Source organism: Amblyraja radiata, chromosome 12 (genome assembly GCF_010909765.2).
Source record: "Amblyraja radiata isolate CabotCenter1 chromosome 12, sAmbRad1.1.pri, whole genome shotgun sequence".
In the NCBI taxonomy this organism is placed as follows: Eukaryota; Metazoa; Chordata; class Chondrichthyes; order Rajiformes; family Rajidae; genus Amblyraja; species Amblyraja radiata.
This window is the reverse complement of record NC_045967.1, coordinates 57119121-57140079: the sequence shown is the minus strand read 5'-3', so window position 1 is coordinate 57140079 and position 20959 is coordinate 57119121. Positions and strand designations below refer to the sequence as shown.

General features: G+C 42.4%; 1 protein-coding gene across 2 annotated transcripts in view; it reads right to left on the bottom strand.

Annotated features, from left to right (window-relative positions):
* Positions 1-16499: 16499 nt before the first annotated feature.
* LOC116979247 (sodium- and chloride-dependent neutral and basic amino acid transporter B(0+)-like) overlaps positions 16500-20959 on the bottom strand; it is a 156376-nt gene continuing 151916 nt past the window's right edge. For both annotated transcript variants that reach the window (XM_033030848.1, XM_033030847.1), the window contains 2 exons: positions 20742-20912; positions 16500-17309 (listed from right to left, as the gene is read on the bottom strand). In XM_033030848.1, the coding sequence (XP_032886739.1) occupies positions 17199-17309; positions 20742-20912 (282 nt within the window). In that variant the 3' untranslated portion in view covers positions 16500-17198. The remainder of the gene's footprint in view (positions 17310-20741; positions 20913-20959) is intronic.

The following is a 20959-nucleotide window of genomic DNA, read 5'->3' as shown; positions in this document are numbered from 1 at the left end:
AGGATGTCAGGACTTTCATATGAAGAAAGACTGGCAAGACTCGGCATGTACTCGCTAGAATTTAGAAGATTGAGGGGGGATCTTATAGAAAGTTACAAAATTCTTAAGGGGTTGGACAGGCTAGATGGAAAGTCTGTGACTATCGAGATTGACCACCAGACTGATTCCTGGGATGTCAGGACTGTCTTATGAAGAAAGACTGGATGCAGGAAGATTGCTCCCGATGATGGGGAAGTCCAGGACAAGGGGTCACAGTTAAAGGATAAAGGGGAAATCCTTTAGGACCGAGATGAGAAAAACATTTTATCACACAGAGAGTGGTGAAACTCTGGAACTCTCTGCCACAGAAGGTAGTTGAGGCCAGTTCATTGGCTATATTTAAGAGGGAGTTAGATGTGGCCCTTGTGGCTAAAGGGATCAGGGGGTATGGAGGGAAGTTAGGATACTGAGTTGGATGATCAGCCATGATCATATTGAATGGTGGTGCAGGCTCGAAGGGCCGAATGGCCTACTCCTGCACCTATTTTCTATGTTTCTACAGGACGGAATTATTGTCAAGGGCCACAAGGCAGTGTCCCAGCAGCCCTCTGGGACAAATACTTTGACGACATCCACAGGGGTCACCCTGGCATGGAGGCAACCCTCCAAAGGGCGCAAAGCATGTTTTACTGGCCCGGAATGACCAAATACATACGTGAAAATACCGAAGTTTGCACAGTCTGCAAAAGCCTGATGCCACATCAGCATAAGCAGCCTCTACTGCCGCACCCAGACCCTCCTCTCCCATGGTCCACGTTAGAAACTGACATCTTCTGGCTGGTTCGAAATCGACTCGACTTACTTTAAACCACTACTTCTGAAGCAGTAATCGAAAAGCTGCAGCGACACTCTCCATGCACGGCTCCCCTGCACGTATCCAATCCGACAACGACAGGCAGTTCACCAGCCAAGCTTTTAAATTTTGCACAATGATGGGACTTTCGACATATTACCAGCATTACCCGAATTCCCACAGTCCAACGGACTCGCCGAAAGAGCGGTCCGGAGTGCAAAGCAACTCATACCTTGCCAAATCAGACGTGTACCTGGACTTGCTCAACCTAAGGAATATTGCGCGGGATCCCCGTACTGGGTTCTCCAGCCCAACGACTGATGTCTCGCCAAACCCGTGCTCCTCTGCATGTGTCCCAGCAGCTTTTGCAGCCACAAGTTCGTTCTCCGACTGCAATTCAGAAGCAACTACTATCCAAACGTGACACGCACAAACGCTTCTTCGACAAGTCCAGCAAGCCACTTAAACATCTCGCTCGTGGACAAGTGGTCTGTCTCCAGACAAACAAGGGCTATGCACATCTGGGACACATCTACGGCCCTGCCAAAGAGCCGCGCTCTTATCTGGTCGAAGCAGGCGGAGCCATCTACAGATGCAACCGTCAACATATCCTTCCAGTGAAGGAACATCGTCCTGCGACTCCGTATCCTGATGTCTCACGTTTCGTATTCATTCCCACAGTCGGACCAGCATCCCCACTACCACCTATTGTTCCCACTGCGGTCTCCCCGCAGCGCATGGTGCCTAGCTGCCTATCTCGTCACCCTCCCTGCCTGTCGGGCCGCTGGTCACTTCCCCGTTTCCCTCCCTGGTTTCTTCTCCAATGAAAGGTGGTGATGCGGACTCATGCCACACATGGGCCGGAAGGGTTTGCAGGCCACCCGTTAGATACGGCGATTTTGTTTAATTCTTCAAATGTATTATTAACCATGTCCTATATTGCTTAGTCACCGATGCTTGTTTTGTTTCCACAAGGAAGGATGTAGATTGGCTATTTCATACTAGCCAATTATAGTGTTTGTTAGTAGTGACTCCGCCTACTGTGTACTTCATATTATCAAGAGCCTGCTTACGCTAGTTAGAATGAATAGCAGCTCGGACATGTGATGGCTGCAGATCCTTGCTGTATGTAGATTTAATTAATATGTGTTGTATCTTGATGTGTGTTTGAGTCGACTCATTACACTTATGGAACTTTGTCAAAGATTTTATCCAAGTAAAATATCGGATCCAAAGGTTAGGGTTAGGTATTGATGTCCCCCAGAGATGCTGCCTGACCCATTGTGATACTCCAGCACATTGTGTTCTATGCAGGATTCCAGTATCTGCAGTTCCTTGTGACTCAGAGATCGCTCACTCAGTTGAGCAGAACTGGTCAGGTCGGGGGAAGTTCTCCCGCGACGGGTACCATGTAATCCCATGCTACCTGCTCCATGGTCGGATAGTCGGCGACTAGACCGTCTCCAGCACCTGGTTTGCTCGGTGAGGAGGGGGCTGTGGACCCTCAGCAGGACCAAAAACAACACCTGTCAAAGGGCGGATGAGCTTCTACCAAGCCAACGGCCATCCACACTACAGTAGAAGTTGCGATTACTGTCGTACATTGCATTGTAAGGAGTGAAGAAAAACAGGAAATGTAATTCTTCCCTCTCCTTGCTTCTCAAAAGAGAAGTTGTTCCCAGTTAGAGCAGAACTGGTAGAAAGAGCCACGCAGTTCTAATAGTTTCTCCAAAATCAAGCAACTGTAGAAATGAATGTACAAAATTATTCTGCTGTGCAGAGATTCACAGTAAGTTACTAAATTAGGCCTGGTTTCCCAATGGAAAATCCGGTGGAATTAATATTTGAAATTCTTATTTGCTGTACATAAAAGGCCTGTAAATGCAATAAACTCTTCTGAAAGCACATTTTTTCTCATCAATCTGAGCCTTTGTGCTCAGAGCAACAACACTCAACCTATCAACCCTGGGCAGCACAGCTGGTAGAGCTGATGCCTCACAGCGTCATAAACCTGGTTCAATGCTGTTTGTGTGAAGATGCACATTCTTCATGTGACTGCATGGGTTTCCTCCCATGGCTTAAAGTCAAGTGGGCTTGCAGGTTAATTGGCCTCTGTAAATTGTTCCTAGTGTATAGGGAGTGGATGGGACAATGGGATTCTATGAAAGTAATGTGAATGGGTGATCTGTGGTCTGCGGTGTGCCGAAGGGCCTGCTTTCATGCTGTATCTCTAAACTATACTAAAGTATCCCCTTTTGTGATACTCTCCACTTTGGTGCTTTTGGAAACTTTTTTAAACTCAGGAAACCAGTATAACCAGTAGAATAATCAACTGCGTAAAACATTTCCAATGAATTTATGATGTGGACTTCCGGCGGCGCCATGGAGCAGTAAGGGCGCTGCATTGAGCTCCCGTTAAAATCGCGAAAAAGCCGTTTTGGAAGACAGGATCGATTTAAAAATACTCACTGGAGCTGTTTGACGTCGCGTAAGTGACATCATCAGAAATCGCTGCGAAATAACGGAGATTAACAACAGCTTTAAATGAGAAAAAAGAATCTTCCTCAGAGACCTGAAAGACCTGCCACAAGAAGCCATCTTGAAGAACTTGGCAAAACCCTGCAAACAGCAGCAGAAAGCTCGGAAGAAGAAGCTGATTCTCAAAGGTTACCCTTTGAAATGGCTTCGAAGGAGAGACAGATGGAACAAATGGAACAATTGGTAAGTGCTTCAGTTACTAAAGACATTTCTCAAATGATACTGGATGGGAACGTCACAGTGGAGAAAAATCTGTCTAAAAAATTAAACATGTCAATGATGAAGTGATTGAGCAATTTGCTACTCTAAAGAAATGTGTTAAAGAAGTTGAGGAGGAGTTTACTTCAGAAATCAAGCGGGTTGAAATAGTCTGCAATGAGAAGTTTGATTCTATTCTCAAGACCACTCAAAAGTATGACACGGTTATGGAAGAAATGGATGCTGCATTGAGTGAGATGTCTAAGGAAATAAAGAGACTGAGAAAGGCACAAGAAGCTGCTGGGGGGCAACTTGCTAAAAAGACTGACAAATGCTTGGACTTGGAAGCGAGATCGAGAAGGCAGAACTTAAGAATTGTTGGAGTAAAGGAAGGGAGGGAGGCTGGAAAGCACCCCTGACAGTTTGCTGCTAACTTAATTAAACAAGTTTTTAAGCTGCCGGAAAACCCGAGAATAGACATGGCTCACCGGGTTCGTCGTGCTCAGACAGGACCTGAGTCCCCCCTCCCCCCGACATCTCTGCATTGGAATATATAATGAAACAGATTCCGTACGGATCGAATCTGACATACGAAGGGGATAATATTCGTTTCTTCTGTGACTATCCAGCTGAAATTGTCAAAAAAAGGAATATGTTCACAAAGACAAGACACATTTTGAGAGGAATCCCTGGTGTAAGAAATGGTATAATGTATCCTGCAAAAATGAGAATTACATATAACAGGGAACGTGCCTTTATGGACTCAGAAGTGGCATTTAAATATGCACAAGATATCGTAAAGGAGAATTACTGAGAACCAAGAACTGCTCAGAATATTACAGAGGAGAAGCGGTGAAGATAAGACCTTTTTTTAAAATAAAGGAACTTGTTCACATTAAGATGGCGGAATTTTACATGAGGCGTTGGCCAGACATGTTATCTCCCTGGAATGTGAATTCGAGGTCGCACGCTATGTTTCACCTTGAATGAAGGACTTAAAGAAAAACAAAACAAAGTCGGGGAACATGGAAAACAAAGTCGAGCCTGAGAACATGGAAAAATAACACAAATAGACTTGAATATAAAAAAAGCTTGATTTAAGAATTTAAAAAATATATATAATCATATACTAACATAAAATAACTAACCAACCCAACTAACTCAATAACACTAACCTACTTTTAATGTAGAATGTAACAATGACTAACTCCCGTGAGGTGGGAATAGGGGGGCCCACCTGACGATGTTAACTAACCTCTAAGTTTAAGGATAATGAGCTAAAATTATAGATATATACTAACAACAATATTAATTAATTAAAAGCATAATAGAACTAGCCTAAGTTCTGTGTAAATGAGGGGGGAGGAGATTCAGACATTTGGAAGGTATCCAGGAGTCTAACTCTGTTTAACCCCTTGGAACCAGCTGTTGTTTAAAATAAAAGTTTTGGACTTAAGTGGGGAATCTAAGGTAATAATGGTTGGGGTATAGGTATATATGGGTACATAACTAACATACGGTAAATTTTAATATATATTCAATGCTAGACCACTTGGAGATGCATATAGATATTTTGAACCTAAGTGTTTTGGGGTTTTTTTTCCGTTTGGATATATTTCACAGCCTTGAAACGGCATTTCTTCCTTTTTACAATATTTGGTCAAGGGGGCGGAGCTGAGTGTATAATAACAACGACGGAAGCTCATAAATACTTATTTACCACCATTAGGTGTTTTCTTTCTATTAAGGTATCCCTCTTTAGATACTTTAACACCACTTTTTTAAAATTATTTTTTTTTTTTCATCACCTCACTCTTTCTTGTTGGTTTTAAGGTTTACTTTGGAAAGGAGATGTCAAATAAACTCAACAGTTCTGGACAACCACCCAACACCTAGAGCTCAGAGGTACTTGGTTGCACCATATGACTTAAGGGTAACAAAATGATTCACAATGCAAGACGATAAACAAAAGAAGATTGGAGGAATCACGTTTTGTAGATGGAATATAAGGGGCGCTAATGAACCAATTAAAAGAGGCAACATCTTCGCCCAATTAAAATCACTTAATTCTGACATAATGTTCTTGCAGGAAACACACCTGAGACAACAAACACAGATAACATTGAAGGCAAATTGAATCGGGCAAACATACTATTCCTCATTTATTTCTAAATCTACAGGGACGGCTATTATTATTCGTAAAGGTATACCCAAGAACATCATATCAGATGAAGAGGGGAGGTATGTTATAGTTACGGGAGAAATTCACTCCACTCCACTTCAATTCAATTCAATTCAACTTTATTATCATTGCACAGATACAAGTATAGGTACAACGAAATGCAGTTTAGCGTCTGGTCATAGTCATAGTGCAAGATAGTAGAAGTAGAAAATAAAAATACAGAATAAGCATACAATAGAGTAAAAGAGTACTGGTTAACAATGTGTGGAATGTGGATGGATTAGAAAAAAAACAGGTACATAGGCAAATATTGTATACAAATGGGAGAGACTAAAGATATCTAGCGACGGGACTCCGAGTTCAGCAGTGTAATAGTGTTATTGAAAAAGCTCTTCCTCATCCTGCTTGTGCGAGACCTGAGGCTCCTGTACCGCCTCCCTGATGGGAGGAGGGCAAACAGTCCATGGTTAGGGTGGGAGGGGTCCTTGATGATTTTCCCGGCCCATCTCAGACACCATTTTCGGTGGAGGGCATCCATGGCAGGGAGCGGGGCACCAATGATGTGCTGAGCTGTTTTCACCAACCGTTGTAGTGCCTTCCTGTCAGCTGCGGTGCAACTGCTGTACCATAACGTGAAGCAGGTGGTCAGGATGCTTTTGATGGTACAGCGGTAAAAGTTGGTCAGGATCTGTGGGGACAGGTGAGCTTTCTTGAGCCTCCTCAGGAAGTAAAGTGCTGCTGTGCCTTTTTGATCAATTTGGTGTTATTGAGGGACCAGGACAGATCCTCCAAGATGTGTACCCCGAGGAATTTGTAGTTGGAGACGCGCTCCACCTCAGTCCCGTTTATATGGATGGGGATATGTCTGCCCCCTCTGTTCTTCCTGAAGTCAACAATAATTTCCTTCGTCTTCTTGGAGTTGAGGATGAGGTTATTGTTGGCACACCAGGCTGCCAGGTTCTGGACCTCCTCCCTGTAGGCTGACTCGTCGTTGTCACTGATCAGTCCTACCACCGTGGTGTCGTCGGCAAATTTTATGATGGCGTTGGAGCCATACTTAGGGATGCAGTCATGGGTGAAGAGGGAGTAGAGGAGAGGGCTGAGCACACAGCCCTGTGTTCAGTGTTATAGTGGAGGAGGTGAGGTTGTTGATCCTAACAGACTGGGGTCTGTTGGTGAGGAAATCCAGTGTCCAATTGCAGAGGGAGGTGGAGATGCCAAGTCCGCTGAGTTTGGTGATCAAGCTAGCGGGGATGGCAGTGTTAAAGGCGGAGCTGAAATCGATGAACAGCAACCTGATGTAGGTGTTATTGCTGTCCAAGTGGGTCAGGGCAGAGTGTAGGGCCGCCGATATGGCGTCCTCTGTAGACCTGTTGGTCCGGTAGGCAAACTGATGGGGGCCCAGTGTGGGGGGGAGGCTGGCTTTGAGGTGAGCCAAGATCAGCCGCTCAAAGCACTTTGCGATGACAGGGGTGAGTGCCACTGGGCGGAAGTCGTTGAGACTCCCTGAAGCTGATTGTTTGGGCACTGGCACAATGGTTGGGGTCTTGAGGCAAGTGGGAATGACACCCTGGGCCAGTGACAGATTGAAAATGTCAGTGAAGACCAGGGATAGTTGTCCAGCACATGCCCTGAGCACACGCCCGGGGATGCCATCGGGGCCGGCAGCTTTGTGCACATTCACCTTGCTCAGTGCGCCTTGTACAGCAGAGATGGAGAGACTGAGGGGTTGTTCGTTCGGGGGTGGGGCAGCTTTGATGGCTGGTGTTTTGTTGTCCCGGTCGAAACGAGCATAGAAGTAGTTTAGCTCATCAGGAAGGGAGGCGTTGTCTGGGGGCGGGGGGTGTTAACTTTATGGTAGTCGGCAATGGATTTGATGCCTTGCCACATGCGCCTGGGGTCGGAGTTGTTTTGGAAATGCTCCTCGATCTGCCGTTTGTGATTGAGTTTAGCATTCCTAATTCCCTTTTTCAGGTTGGCCCTGGATGAGCTGTATCCCTCAGCGTCGCCAGATCTAAAAGCGGCATCGCGAGCCTTCAGCAGGAGTCTGACCTCTCTGCTCATCCACGGCTTCTGATTAGGGAAGGTCTTTATTTGTTTGTGGGTAGTGACGTTGTCAGTGCAGAATTTTATATAGTCCAAAACGGATGAGGTGTATGAGTTAATGTCCACTTAGGAGTTAACGGTGGCCTGGGTGGAAAACAGACTCCAGTCTGTTTGCTGAAACTGTTCCTGTAGTACAGAGACAGCCCCCTCAGGCCAAACCTTCACTGTCCTCACGGTTGGTTTCACACGTCTGATGAGAGGTGTGTATTTGGGGAGCAGGAACAGAGAGAGGTGGTCAAACTGACCCAGGTGGGGGAGGGGGAGGGCTTTGTAGGCTTCAGTAATATTAGTGTATACTAAGTCCAGAATATTGTCTCCTCTGGTTGGACAGGAGACATGTTGATGGAACCTGGGGAGTACATTTTAAGGTTGGAGTGGTTAAAATCACCCGCAACAATAAAAGCCCCCTCTGGGTGTGCAGTTAGTTGTTTGCTGATAGCAGCTTGCAGCTCTTCCATTGCTAGCCTGGCATTAACGTCCGGGGGTACATAGACTGCAGTGATAACAATCGATGTAAATTCCCCGGGCAGATAGAAGGGCCTGCACTTTATCATCAGGTATTCCAGGTCAGCAGAGCAGTGACTACCAATCCTAACAACGTCCGTACACCATGAGTTGTTCACAAAAATGCACAGTCCGCCACCCTTGGTCTTACCGGAGTCCTCCGCTGTTCTGTTGGCCCTGAAGACAGTGCGCCCATCCAGCTCGATGGCGTTGTCCGGGATGTTATCGTTGAGCCATGTTTCGGTAAAGACCATGGCGTTGCAGTCGGCGATCCATTTGTGTGTGGTGATCTGCAGCCGTAGTTCGTCGATTTTATTCACCAGGGACCGAACATTGGCGAGGAAAATGCTTGGCAGAGCTGGCTGGTGAGGGTTTAGTTTTAGCCTAGCCCGATAGCCTCCCCGCTTCCCAAGTCTTTGTTTGCGGTCTCTGCGCCGCCTCCGGGCACTTCCTGTCGGAGGAGCTGGCACAGTAGACCGCGGTGTCCTGGTGATCTCCGGCGGTAGTTGGAAGTCGCTTCTAGTACTAGTTGTGCAGAGATGACCGAGATCCAGTAGCTCCTGATGGCCATACAGAGTCTTCGCTCGAGTGTTCCGAGCAAAAACAACGGTAATTATTAACAAAAAGAATACTAACTTACAAAAACTATGGAGACGCAGAGCTTCGCGTTGTGCACGCGACGCCATCTTGGAAATAAAAAAAATTAAAAAAAACATGATAAACATTGATAAACTATGATAAACATTTATTCGCCTAATTTTGATAACCCTCAATTCTTTAATAAAATTCTGGATATGATTTCAGTTTAATTATCAAAATGTGATAATAGGGGGGGATTTCAACTGTGTCTTAGATCCATATTTAGATAAATCTGCAAAACACAAAAGGAGGAGTATAAAATCTAAAACGAGTGAACTCCTAAATACATATACAAAAAACACAAAAATAACAGACGTATGGAGAATTGCTAACCCAGTTGGAAGGGAATACTCGTTTTACTCATCGGTACATAAAACTTACTCACGAATTGACTATTTCTTAGTAGACACTAAATTAATTCCGTACACATTCAACCCTAAATATCATAATAGCATTATTTCTGATCACTCCCCATTAACTTTTTTTAATTAAAATTAGGAATGATAATCATTTTGGAGGTTTAACCCCCAAATTCTAAACAACCCACAAGGTAGTACATATTTAAAAACAACAGATGAAACTCTTCTTCGAGACTAACGATACAACAGGTATTTCACCTTCCTTATTATGGGAAACTTTCAAGGCATTTATCAAAGGAGTTATAATTTCATATCAAGCCTTCCAAAATAAAAAGAATAAGGTAGACAATTGCAGTTAGAACAAGAAATTAGACAATTAGATCTAGATAATGCCAAAGACCCAACCATAGACAAACACAATAAGATAACTTTATTGAAATTTAAATTAAATTAAATTTTATCGGCAAGAGTAATAAGATTATTTCAAATTACAAAAAAAGGAAAACTTTGAATTTGGCGATAAACCACATAAACTTCTAGCACGTCAGCTGAAAAAACGGTAAAAGGAAAATACAATTACAAAAATTAAATCAGATAAGGGTGAATTAATAATAATATAATAATGTCTTTATTTATATAGCACATTTTTAGTCAACTTGCATTGACCCCAAAGTGCATTACCTAAAGATATTAACAAAAGATTTGCCCAATTTTATCAAACTTTATATACATCTAAAACCGCAGCAGATAACATTAAAATTACAAATTTCTTAGATAAGTGTAATCTTCCAAAACTTACTTTGTTGGAACAAGAGGAGTTAGGAGCTCAGGTTACACTTAAAGAAATAGAAGAAACAATAAACTCATTGAAAAATGGTAAAACACCAGGACCAGATGGTTTTAGTAATGAATTCTACAAAAGATTCCACGAGATAATTTATCCGCGCCTACAAAAATTATATACTCATGCTTTTAAAGAAAACACATTACCAGAAACATTAGCTGAATCAACTATTACACTTATACCAAAAAAAGATAAAGATCTAGAAGAACCAGGTAAATATAGAGCTATATCTTAAATACAGATCAGAAAATACTAGCAAAGACTTTAGCGAGAAGACTGAGTCAATGCGTTAGTAAACTAATATACCCAGATCAAACGGGGTTTATACCTAAAAGATCCTCAGCCAACAATTTGAAACGCTTGTTTAATATAATGTATTCACAAAAAACTGAAGAAGAAAATGTATCAATTATTTCACTGGACGCAGAAAAAGCATTTGATCAAGTAGAATGGCAATATCTGTATAAAGTATTGCAAAAATTTAACATGTGAGAGAATTTTAGCTCATGGGTAAAATTATTATATGACAAGCCGACTGCTAGAATACTGACTAACATGTTATCTTCAAAATTATCACCCCTGCTATGTGCCCTTGTGATAGAGCCTTTAGCAGTGCCAATACTGTGAGATGTGGGAATTTGTCGACACCATTGATGTAGATGATCCCTACAGCTGCAGTAAGTGTTTGAGGCTAGAGGAACTCCAGCTCCGCATTGATGAGCTGGAGACCCAACTTCATACGCTGCGGTACATCAGGGAGGGGGAGTATTACCTGGATGTTTTGTGCCAGGGGATGGTCACACCGACCAGTTTAACTAATTCAGTAGGCAGTGAGCAAGGAAAGGAAGGTGTGGCCATAAGCGAGGCAGGTAGGGGGAACCAGGAGGAGATGCGGCAGGAGCCACAGCCCTTGTCCCTGACAAGCATGACCGAGGCTCTTACTCAATGTAAGGACGGGATCAGGGGCTGTGGGAGGGATGAGCAACCTGGCTGCAGCACCGTGGATCAGGAGGCCATTCAAGAGGGGGGAGTTAGAAGAAATGCCGTAGTGATAGGGGATAGTATTATTCGGGGGGTAGATAGGGTTCTCTGCGGCCAGCAGAACATGTCCCGAAGGCTGTGTTGCCTACCCGGTGCTAGGGTTAAGGATATCTCTGCGATGCTGGAGAGAAATTTGCAGTGGGAGGGGGAGGATCCAGTGGTCGTGGTCCATGTGGGGACCAATGACATAGGAAGGACGAGGAAGGAGGATCTGCTGAAGGAGTTTGAGCAGTTAGGGAATAAATTAAAAAGCAGAACCTCGAGGGTACTGATCTCCGGATTGCTACCTGAGCCACGGGCCAAATCGGCGAGGGTACGTAAAATTAAAAAGCTGAATGCGTGGCTCAAAGACTGGTGTGGGAATAATGGGTTTGGTTTCTTGGGCCACTGGCACCAGTACTGGGACAGGGGGGATCTGTTCTGTAAGGACGGACTGCACCTGAACGGTGCTGGGACTGGGGTCCTGGCAAATCATATAACTAGGGCAGTAGAGAGGTCTTTAAACTAAGTAGCGGGGGGGAGGTATCAAGGGGGGTAATAACGGCAGGGGTAGAGGAAATAGAGCAGGGTATCAGTGGGGAAGCGGAAAGTCAAAAAGTGACAGGAGACAGAATGTGTGAAGATAAAGCTCTAGATGTAAAAGGGGCAAAAACGGAAAGGAAGGGTAGTAAAAATCATCTGAAAGTGCTTTATCTAAATGCACGGAGTATTCGTAATAAGATAAATGAATTAACGGTGCAATTAAGTATATATAGTTATGATATTGTGGCCATTACGGAGACATGGCTGCAAGGGGATCAGGACTGGGAGTTAAATATAGAGGGGTACTCGACAATTAGGAAAGATAGACAGGAAAGAAAGGGAGGAGGGGTGGCCCTTTTAATAAGGGAGGGAATAACGGCAATAGAGAGGAAGGATATTGCGTTGAAGGATCAGGATAGTGAAACAGCATGGGTACAGATAGAGAATAACAAGGGAAAAAAAACACTAGTGGGTGTAATTTATAGACCTCCAAATAGCTGTGACGCTGTTAGTCAGAACATAAATCTGCAAATAGTTGACGCATGTAAAAAGGGAACTGCTGTAATCATGGGGGACTTCAATTTTCATATTAATTGGGCAAACCAAACTGGGCAGGGTAGACTAGAGGAAGAGTTTATAGAATGTATTAGAGACGGGTTCCTAGAACAGTATGTCACAGAACCGACAAGGGGGGAGGCAATCTTGGATCTGGTCCTGTGTAATGAAGCAGGATTAATTAAAAATGTCATAGTTAGGGACTCGTTGGGAACAAGTGACCACAATATGGTCGAATTCCATATTCAAATAGAAGGGGAGCAGGTTGAAACTCAGGCTAGGGTGCTTAGTCTAAATAAGGGGGATTATGAAGGTATGAGGAATGAGCTGATCAAAGTTGACTGGGATAGCAGACTCAAGAATAAGACGGTACATGAGCAGTGGTGTACGTTTAAGGGTCTACTGTATAACCTTCAAGAAAAATTTATTCCTATGAAGAAAAAAAGGGGTAAGGGTAAGAACAGTCAGCCATGGCTCAGTAAAACTATAAAGGATAGTATTCGGCTGAAGGCAAGGGCATATAAGGTAGCCAGAGATAGTGGGAGGGTAGAGGATTGGGAAGCATTTAAAGGTCAGCAAAAAATAACTAAGAGATTAATTAAGACGGGGAAAATAGACTATGAAAGGAAATTAGCAAACAACATAAAAACTAATAGTAAGAGTTTTTATAGCTATATAAAAAGAAAAAGGGTGGCTAAGGTGAACGTTGGTCCATTGGAGGGTGAGACTGGAGAGTTGTTGGTGGGGAACATGGAAATGGCAAAGGCATTAAACGAGTATTTTGTATCAGTCTTCACCATAGAAGACACAAAAAATATTCCAACGCTGGATAAACAGGGGGCGGTAGGAATGGAGGAGCTAAATACTATTAAGATCACCAAGGAGGTGGTATTAGGGAAATTAATGAGACTGAAGGAGGATAAATCCCCTGGGCCTGATGGATTACATCCAAGGGTCTTGAGGGAGATAGCGGTGGGGATTGTGGATGCATTGGTGATCATTTTCCAAAACTCCCTGGAGGCAGGAACGGTCCCAGTGGATTGGAAAATGGCCAATGTAACACCTATATTTAAAAAAGGAAGTAAACAGAAGGCGGGTAACTATAGACCGGTTAGTCTAACATCGGTGGTGGGTAAAATGTTAGAGACAATTATTAAAGAAACACTAACGGGGCACTTGGATAAACAGGACTTCATCGGACAGAACCAGCATGGTTTTGTGAAGGGGAAGTCCTGTTTAACGAATCTGCTCGAATTCTTTGAGGAAGTAACAACCGGGTGGATAAAGGGGAACCGGTGGATGTGGTATACTTGGACTTCCAAAAGGCTTTTGACAAGGTGCCACATAAGAGACTATTGCTAAAAATAAAAAATTATGGGATTGGGGGTAATATATTAGCATGGGTAGAGGATTGGCTAACAAATAGGAAGCAGAGAGTGGGGATAAATGGTTCATACTCGGGATGGCAACCGGTAACTAGCGGGGTTCCGCAAGGGTCGGTGCTGGGACCCCAGTTGTTCACAATTTATATAAATGATTTGGAGGAGGGAACCAAGTGTAATATATCAAAATTTGCGGACGATACAAAAATGGGAGGAAAAGTAGGGGATGAGGAGGATAGGAAGAGTCTGCAAAAGGATATAGATAAGCTAGGTGAGTGGGCAACAACTTGGCAGATGAAGTTTAATACTAATAAATGTGAAGTCATTCACTTTGGGAAAAAAAATGATAGGGCAAGTTATTTTCTAAATGAGGAGGAGCTGCGTTGTAATGCAACGCAAAGGGATCTAGGGGTATTAGTACATGAATCACTAAAAGTTAGTATGCAGGTGCAGCAAGCAATCAGGAAGGCCAATGGAGTTTTGGCCTTTATTGCTAGGGGGATTGAGTATAAAAACACGGAGGTCTTGCTGCAGCTGTACACAGTATTAGTGAGACCACATTTGGAATACTGTGTACAGTTCTGGGGTCCATACTTAAGAAAGGATGTACTAGCCCTGGAGGCAGTGCAGCGAAGGTTTACAAGATTAATTCCTGCAATGAGGGGATTGACATATGAGGAAAGGTTAAGTAGGCTGGAACTCTACTCTTTGGAGTTTAGAAGAATGAGAGGCGATCTCATTGAAACATATAAGATCGTGAGGGGCCTTGATCGGGTGGATGCACCGAGGATGTTCCCAATGATCGGGGAAACTAGAACTAGGGGACATAGTTGCAGAATAAGGGGGGGCTCTTTTAAAACGGAGATGAGGAAGAACTTCTTCACCCAGAGGGTGGTTAATTTATGGAATTCACTGCCCCAGGGAGCAGTGGAAGCAGAAACTTTAAATATATTTAAGACTAAAATAGATGTTTTTTTAGCTGCCAAGGGGATAAGGGGCTACGGGGAGAGGGCAGGGATATGGACCTAGGTATGGTTAGTATAGTAAGACCTGAGTGATCTCCTGGACAAGTGTCGATCGCCTGGATTGGGGTCGGAGAGGAATTTCCTGGATTTTTTTTCCCGAATTGGACCTGGGTTTTTATCCGGTTTTTTGCCTCTCCCAGGAGATCACGAGGTTTTTGGGGTGGAGAGGGGTGATAGCGGTATAAAGGGGAGGGTAGTGTCTTGTGTTCTGTGTCTTGTGTCTACTGTTTGTGGGTAAGTGTGTCTGTTTAGTGTTCAGCCATGAGCGAATGGCGGTGCGGGCTCGACGGACCTGGTGGTCTACTCTCGCACCTACTTTCTATGTTTCTATGTTTCTATGTATAAGAAGCCATCCGAATATTCGGGGATATAATACCAAAGATTCAAATAATAAAATCTCACTATACGCAGACGACGTATTATTATACGTTACAAATTCGCAAGTTAGTATACTAAATTTAATAGATGAATTTGGCTCCTTTTCAGGATATAGAATAAATTGGAATAAAAGTGAAATTATGACGTTAAAACCCCAAGTCGACACATCTGTTAAAATTTCCCTTTAAAATTGCAACAGAAAAATTCAAGTATTTGGGTATCCAAATTACTAGAAAATATAAATCACTATTTAATGCAAATGTTATGCCTAAATTGGATGCGTTGGTTAAATTCTGGAAAACCCTGCCAATGTCTGTAATAGGCAGAATAAATGCTATAAAAATGATTTTTCTACCACAAATATTATATCTATTTCAATCAATACCAATATACTTACCAAAACATTTCTTTAAAAAATTAGACTCCAATATTACAAACTTTATATGGGACTACAGATCCCACAGAATCCAAAGAAAACACCTGTGTAAACCTAAAGAATCTGTGGGACTGACACTACTGAACTTTTTATACTACTATTGGGCAGTACATATTAAAAACGTAATTTATTGGTTGGATAGCTCTGCCCAATAGGTAGAATGGAAAAAGAGGATTGCTCTCCTTTTAATATAGGAGCGATCCTCTTCTCCCCGATAAAATTAAACAATACAATATATAAGAAGAACCCAATTATCCACAACACAATACAAATTTGGAAACAAATAAAACTAACTTTGAAATTAAGAAACTTATCGCTTTTCTCTCCAATAGATAATAATCCATCATTTAAACCATCTCTCACTGACAAAACGTATAACTATTGGGAAAGATTAGGAATTAAAAGGATTGGAGACATGTATGAAATGGGAATTTTTTAATCATTTCAACAATCACAATTAAAATACAACTTGAAAAGTAACCAATACTTTAAATACCTTCAAATTTGAGGCTATTTGAAAAAACACATACAAGGATATCAAATTCTAACCCTAGATTTATTAGATGAAGCAATGAACATTAAGGCAGGTTCAAGCAATTTAATATCATATTTATATAATATCATGTTAAATATAGAATTACCACCGACAGTCAATCAGAGCAGATTGGGAACGAGAATTACTGATGAAAATTTTGAAAGAAACATGGGAAAAATACCTGATATACATACATAAATGTTTGATTAATGCAAGACACAATCTAATTCAATTTAAAATCTTACATAGATTATACTACTCGAAAACTAGACTGAATAAAATCTATGCAAATATCTCTCCCATCTGTGATAAATGCTTATCTGAAAATGCCACTATAACACACTCTTTTATAAAACTTCATAAATTCTGGAACAAAACTTTTGAAATTTTTACAAAACTATTCAATAGAAGACTTGAACCTAATACAAAAATGATTATCTTTGGATCAATGGAAGATGGGAATAAGCTAAATACGTTTCAAAATCTCTCCTTAATTATGGTTTAATAACGGCAAAAAAACATACTTAAATTTTGGAAAAATGCGCCAACACCAACGCTCAAAATGTGGATTTCAAATATGTCGGAAACGGCATATCTTGAAGAAATGCGACTCAACCTAGCAGATAAAGTAGACCAATTCTTAGTGATTTGGTCTCATTTTATCGACTTCTTACAAGCATATGGTGCAACACAATCATAGAAATAAAATGTTTCAGAATCAGGTGACGGGTAGCCAGGAACATTAAATAGGTATATCGCTTACAATCTCCTTTTTTTTCTCTACTTCGTCTCTTTCTCTTTCTCTTTTTACTTCTTCTTCTTCTTCTTTCTTTTTACGTCTTTCTTCTTTCGGGCTATCTTACTATTTCACGCACCACTCTGTCAATCTCTCCTTTTCTATTATTTTCTTCCTTACCCTTGTTTTATTATTAAATTAAAAATAAGAAGTTGTATATGAAATGTAATATCGCAATAAGTATTAGGTACTATGGTACCACATTATTGTACTTACTTCTAACAAAAATAAATTAAAAAAATAAAGAATTTATGATGTGAATTTCATGATCAATGCAAACAGAAAATTTGCCTTAAATGTTCATGTCTCAAATGCAGCAAGAGGTATCACACTGTTAGAGCTTCTGCAAAATCTGACTTATTTCTGTATCTTTCCACTCTGTGCTGTTCCAAGTATGGACCCCAATCAGGAGCTGACACACAAGCAGCAGAAATCTTCTGTGGAAAGGAAAAAAAACACATTTCATTAATTAATTCTTTAAATGGGTTCAGGAGGCTCAATATGTGAAGCAAATTTAGCTCAAGGAACTATCTGCTGAGGGTCGCAGAGTTGAAAGTTAGGAGGTGGAAGACATAAGATCCATGCGAGTTTGTGTTACCCAGAGATCTGGAAAGTCAATGGAAAAACCTTGAACTACATTTAGAACTCAGAAGATGTTGAGAACTATTTCATTGCTTTAATAAGTCACTGAGGCATGGAGAGATGGTGGGTTCAGCTTGAGGAGATGTTTGGGTAATCTGTGTGATCAGTAAGTTATAGTTATAGACTCATACACCATGGAAACAGGCCCTTCTGCTCAACTTGTCCATGCCAACTGAGATACCCTATCCATACTAGTCCCATTTCTCTGTGTTTGGCCAATATCATTCTTAACCTCATCCATGTGCCTGTCCAAATGTTTTTTTTTAAGTATTGTATTAAGAAACTCATTCAATACACACACTATCGTCTGAGTGAAAAGGTTGCTCCTCAGGTTCTTATTAAATCTTTCCTCTCTCACCTTAAACCTATGTCCTCTGGTTCTTGATTCCTCTACTCTGGGTAAAATTCACCCCCCGAAAGGGAGAACCAAGGAGTTGCAGAGGGAGTGTTCTCTGCAGAAGAAAGACAAAGGTTGGAATAGAATGTGACTGGTGATGGGATCATGTTGAACGTGGAAGAACTGTCAGAGTATGATACGTTGGATCCCTAGTCTGGTGGGGTGAGAAGTGAGGACCAGGGGAACTCCATCTGTATTCGGTCTGGCGGGAAACTGGAGCCACAAAGAAGGCATGGGTAAGGGATTAGCCACAACACCAGGGGGGATACCATGTTTACTGACACATAAAGAGTGTTGTTTAGTTTTGGTATCCTTAATTCACAAAGTTTATATTTGCCTTGGGCTGGTGCAGTGATGAACCACACATTGGTACCTGGAAGGATGGAGAATAATGGGCTAGTATTCGCTGGAGTTGGGCAGAATGAGAGATCTCATTAAAGTATGTAAGATTGTAAGGGAACGTGGCAGGGTGGATGATGTAAGGATTTTCCTCCTGGAGAGGATTCTAGAACAATGGGATGTAGTCTCAGGGCAAGGGCTCAACCATGAGAGGAAGATAAGGAGGACCTTTTTTTCTCTATGAAGGTTGTGAATATTTGCAGTTCTCTACCACAGCAAGACTCAGTGACGTGTAGATGGAGATCAGATGGGGAGTTGAAAGTCAAATCAGTCTTGTTGAATAGAAGTGCGGTCCTGAGGGACCGAGTGGCTTTTATATCTTATTGTCTCAATAACATCTTCTTGCCCTCTGTTATCACGCTTCTGAATGGTCCTTCCATAAACTAGGGTACTGTTCAATTCACCTCTACCCTGTTGGGGATTTTGGGCTTCGTCTATGGAACTGATGTGCTACAATGCTGAGTACTATATTCTGCACTCTATCATCCCCTTCATTCTACCTATTGTATGATCTTGACGATTGTATTTGTGTATGGTACATCTGATCTGATTGGATGCATTTGATAAGGTCCTACATAGGAGATTAGTGGACAAAATTAGGGCATATGTTATTGGGGGTAGAGTGCTGACATGGATAGAAAATTGCTTGGCAGGCAGGAAACAAAGAGTATACATAGAAACATAAAAAATAGGTGCAGGAGTAGGCCATTCGGCCCTTTGAGCCTGCACCGCCATTCAATATGATCATGGCTGATCATCCAACTCAGTATCCCGTACCTGCCTTCTCGCCATACCCCCTGATCCCTTTAGCCACAAGGGCCACATCTAACTTAAATATAGCCAATGAACTGGCCTCAACTACCTTCTGTGGCAGAGTGTTCCAGAGATTCACCACTCTCTGTGTGAAAAATGTTTTTCTCATCTCGGTCCTAAAGGATTTCCCTCTATCCTTAAGCTGTGACCCCTTGTCCTGGACTTCCCCAACATCGGGAACAATCTTCCTGCATCTAGCCTGTCCAACCCCTTAAGAATTTTGTACGTTTCTATAAGATCCCCCCTCAATCTCCTAAATTCTAGCGAGTACAAGCCGAGTCTATCCAGTCTTTCTTCATATGAAAGTCCTGACATCCCAGTAGGGAATAACGGGTCCCTTTCAGAATGGCAGGCAGTGACTAGTAGGGTACCGCAAGGTTCGGTGCTGGGACCGCAGCTATTTACATTATACATCAGTGATTTGGATGAAGGGATTCAAAGTAACATTAGCAAATTTGCAGATGACACAAAGCTGGGTGGCAGTGTGAACTGTGAGGAGGATGCTATCAGAATGCAGGGTGACTTGGACAAGTTGGGGGAGTGGGCAGATGCATGGCAGACGAAGTTTAATGTCGATAAATGTGAGGTTATCCACTTTGGTATCAAAAACAGGAAGGCAGATTACTATCTAAATGGTGTCAAGTTGGGAAAAGGGGAAGTTCAACGGGATCTGGGAGTCCTTGTTCATCAGTCTATGAAAGTAAGCATGCAGGTACAGCAGGCAGTGAAGAAAGTAAATGGCATGTTGGCCTTTATAACAAGAGTAGTCGAGTATAATAATAATAATAATAATACATTTTATTTATGGGCGCCTTTCAAGAGTCTCAAGGACACCTTACAAAAATTGAGCATGTAGAGGAAAAACATGTAAGGGGAATGAAATAAATAGTAGAGACATGCCTTCTGCAATTGAACAGGACCCTAGTGAGACCACACCTGGAGTATTGTGTGCAGTTTTGGTCCCCTAATTTGAGGAAGGACATTCTTGCTGTTGAGGGAGTGCAGCACAAGTTTACAAAGTTAATTCCCGGGATGGCGGGACTGTCATATGCTGAGAGAATGGAGCGGCTGGGCTTGTACATTCTGGAATTTAGAAGGATGAGAGGATATCTCATTGAAACATAAGATTATTAAGGGTTTGGACACGCTAGAGGCAGGAAGCATGTTCCCGATGTTAGGGGAGTCCACAACCAGGAGCCACAGTTTAAGAATAAGGGGTAAGCCATTTAGAACGGAGACGAGGAAACACTTTTTCTCACAGAGAGTTATGAGTCTGTGGAATTCTCTGCCTCTGAGGGCGGTGGAGGCCGGTTCTCTGGATACTTTCAAGAGAGAGCTAGATAGCAGAGTCAGGGAATATGGGGAGAAGGCAGGAACGGGGTACTGATTGGGGATGATCAGCCACGATCACATTGAATCGCGGTGCTGGCTCGAAGGGCCGAATGGCCTACTCCTGCACCTATTGTCTATTGTCTAAAACAAAGCGTTTCTCTGTGTACGTGACCATAATAAAACTAAACCTCTCTATTATGATCTCTAACTTTCCAGGAATCTTGCAGAAATGATATGTTAAGGAGTGAGGACACTTCATATTCTGTTTATCAAGTTGTGTCCTCACCTGGTACAATGTGGAGCCCTCAGCTTGTGCAACTTTCACAATGGCAATGATGGGGATCCACATAATGCTGAAGATGATCGTACACCAACCGAGAGCTATTGCCCAGGTGGGGTACTCGATGAGTCCGTACGTTGGTGGGGTGAATGTGACCAAAGACCAGACCAAGACCACCTGTTTCAAATAATTACACAGAAAGACGTCAGAGATGCAATGAGTTA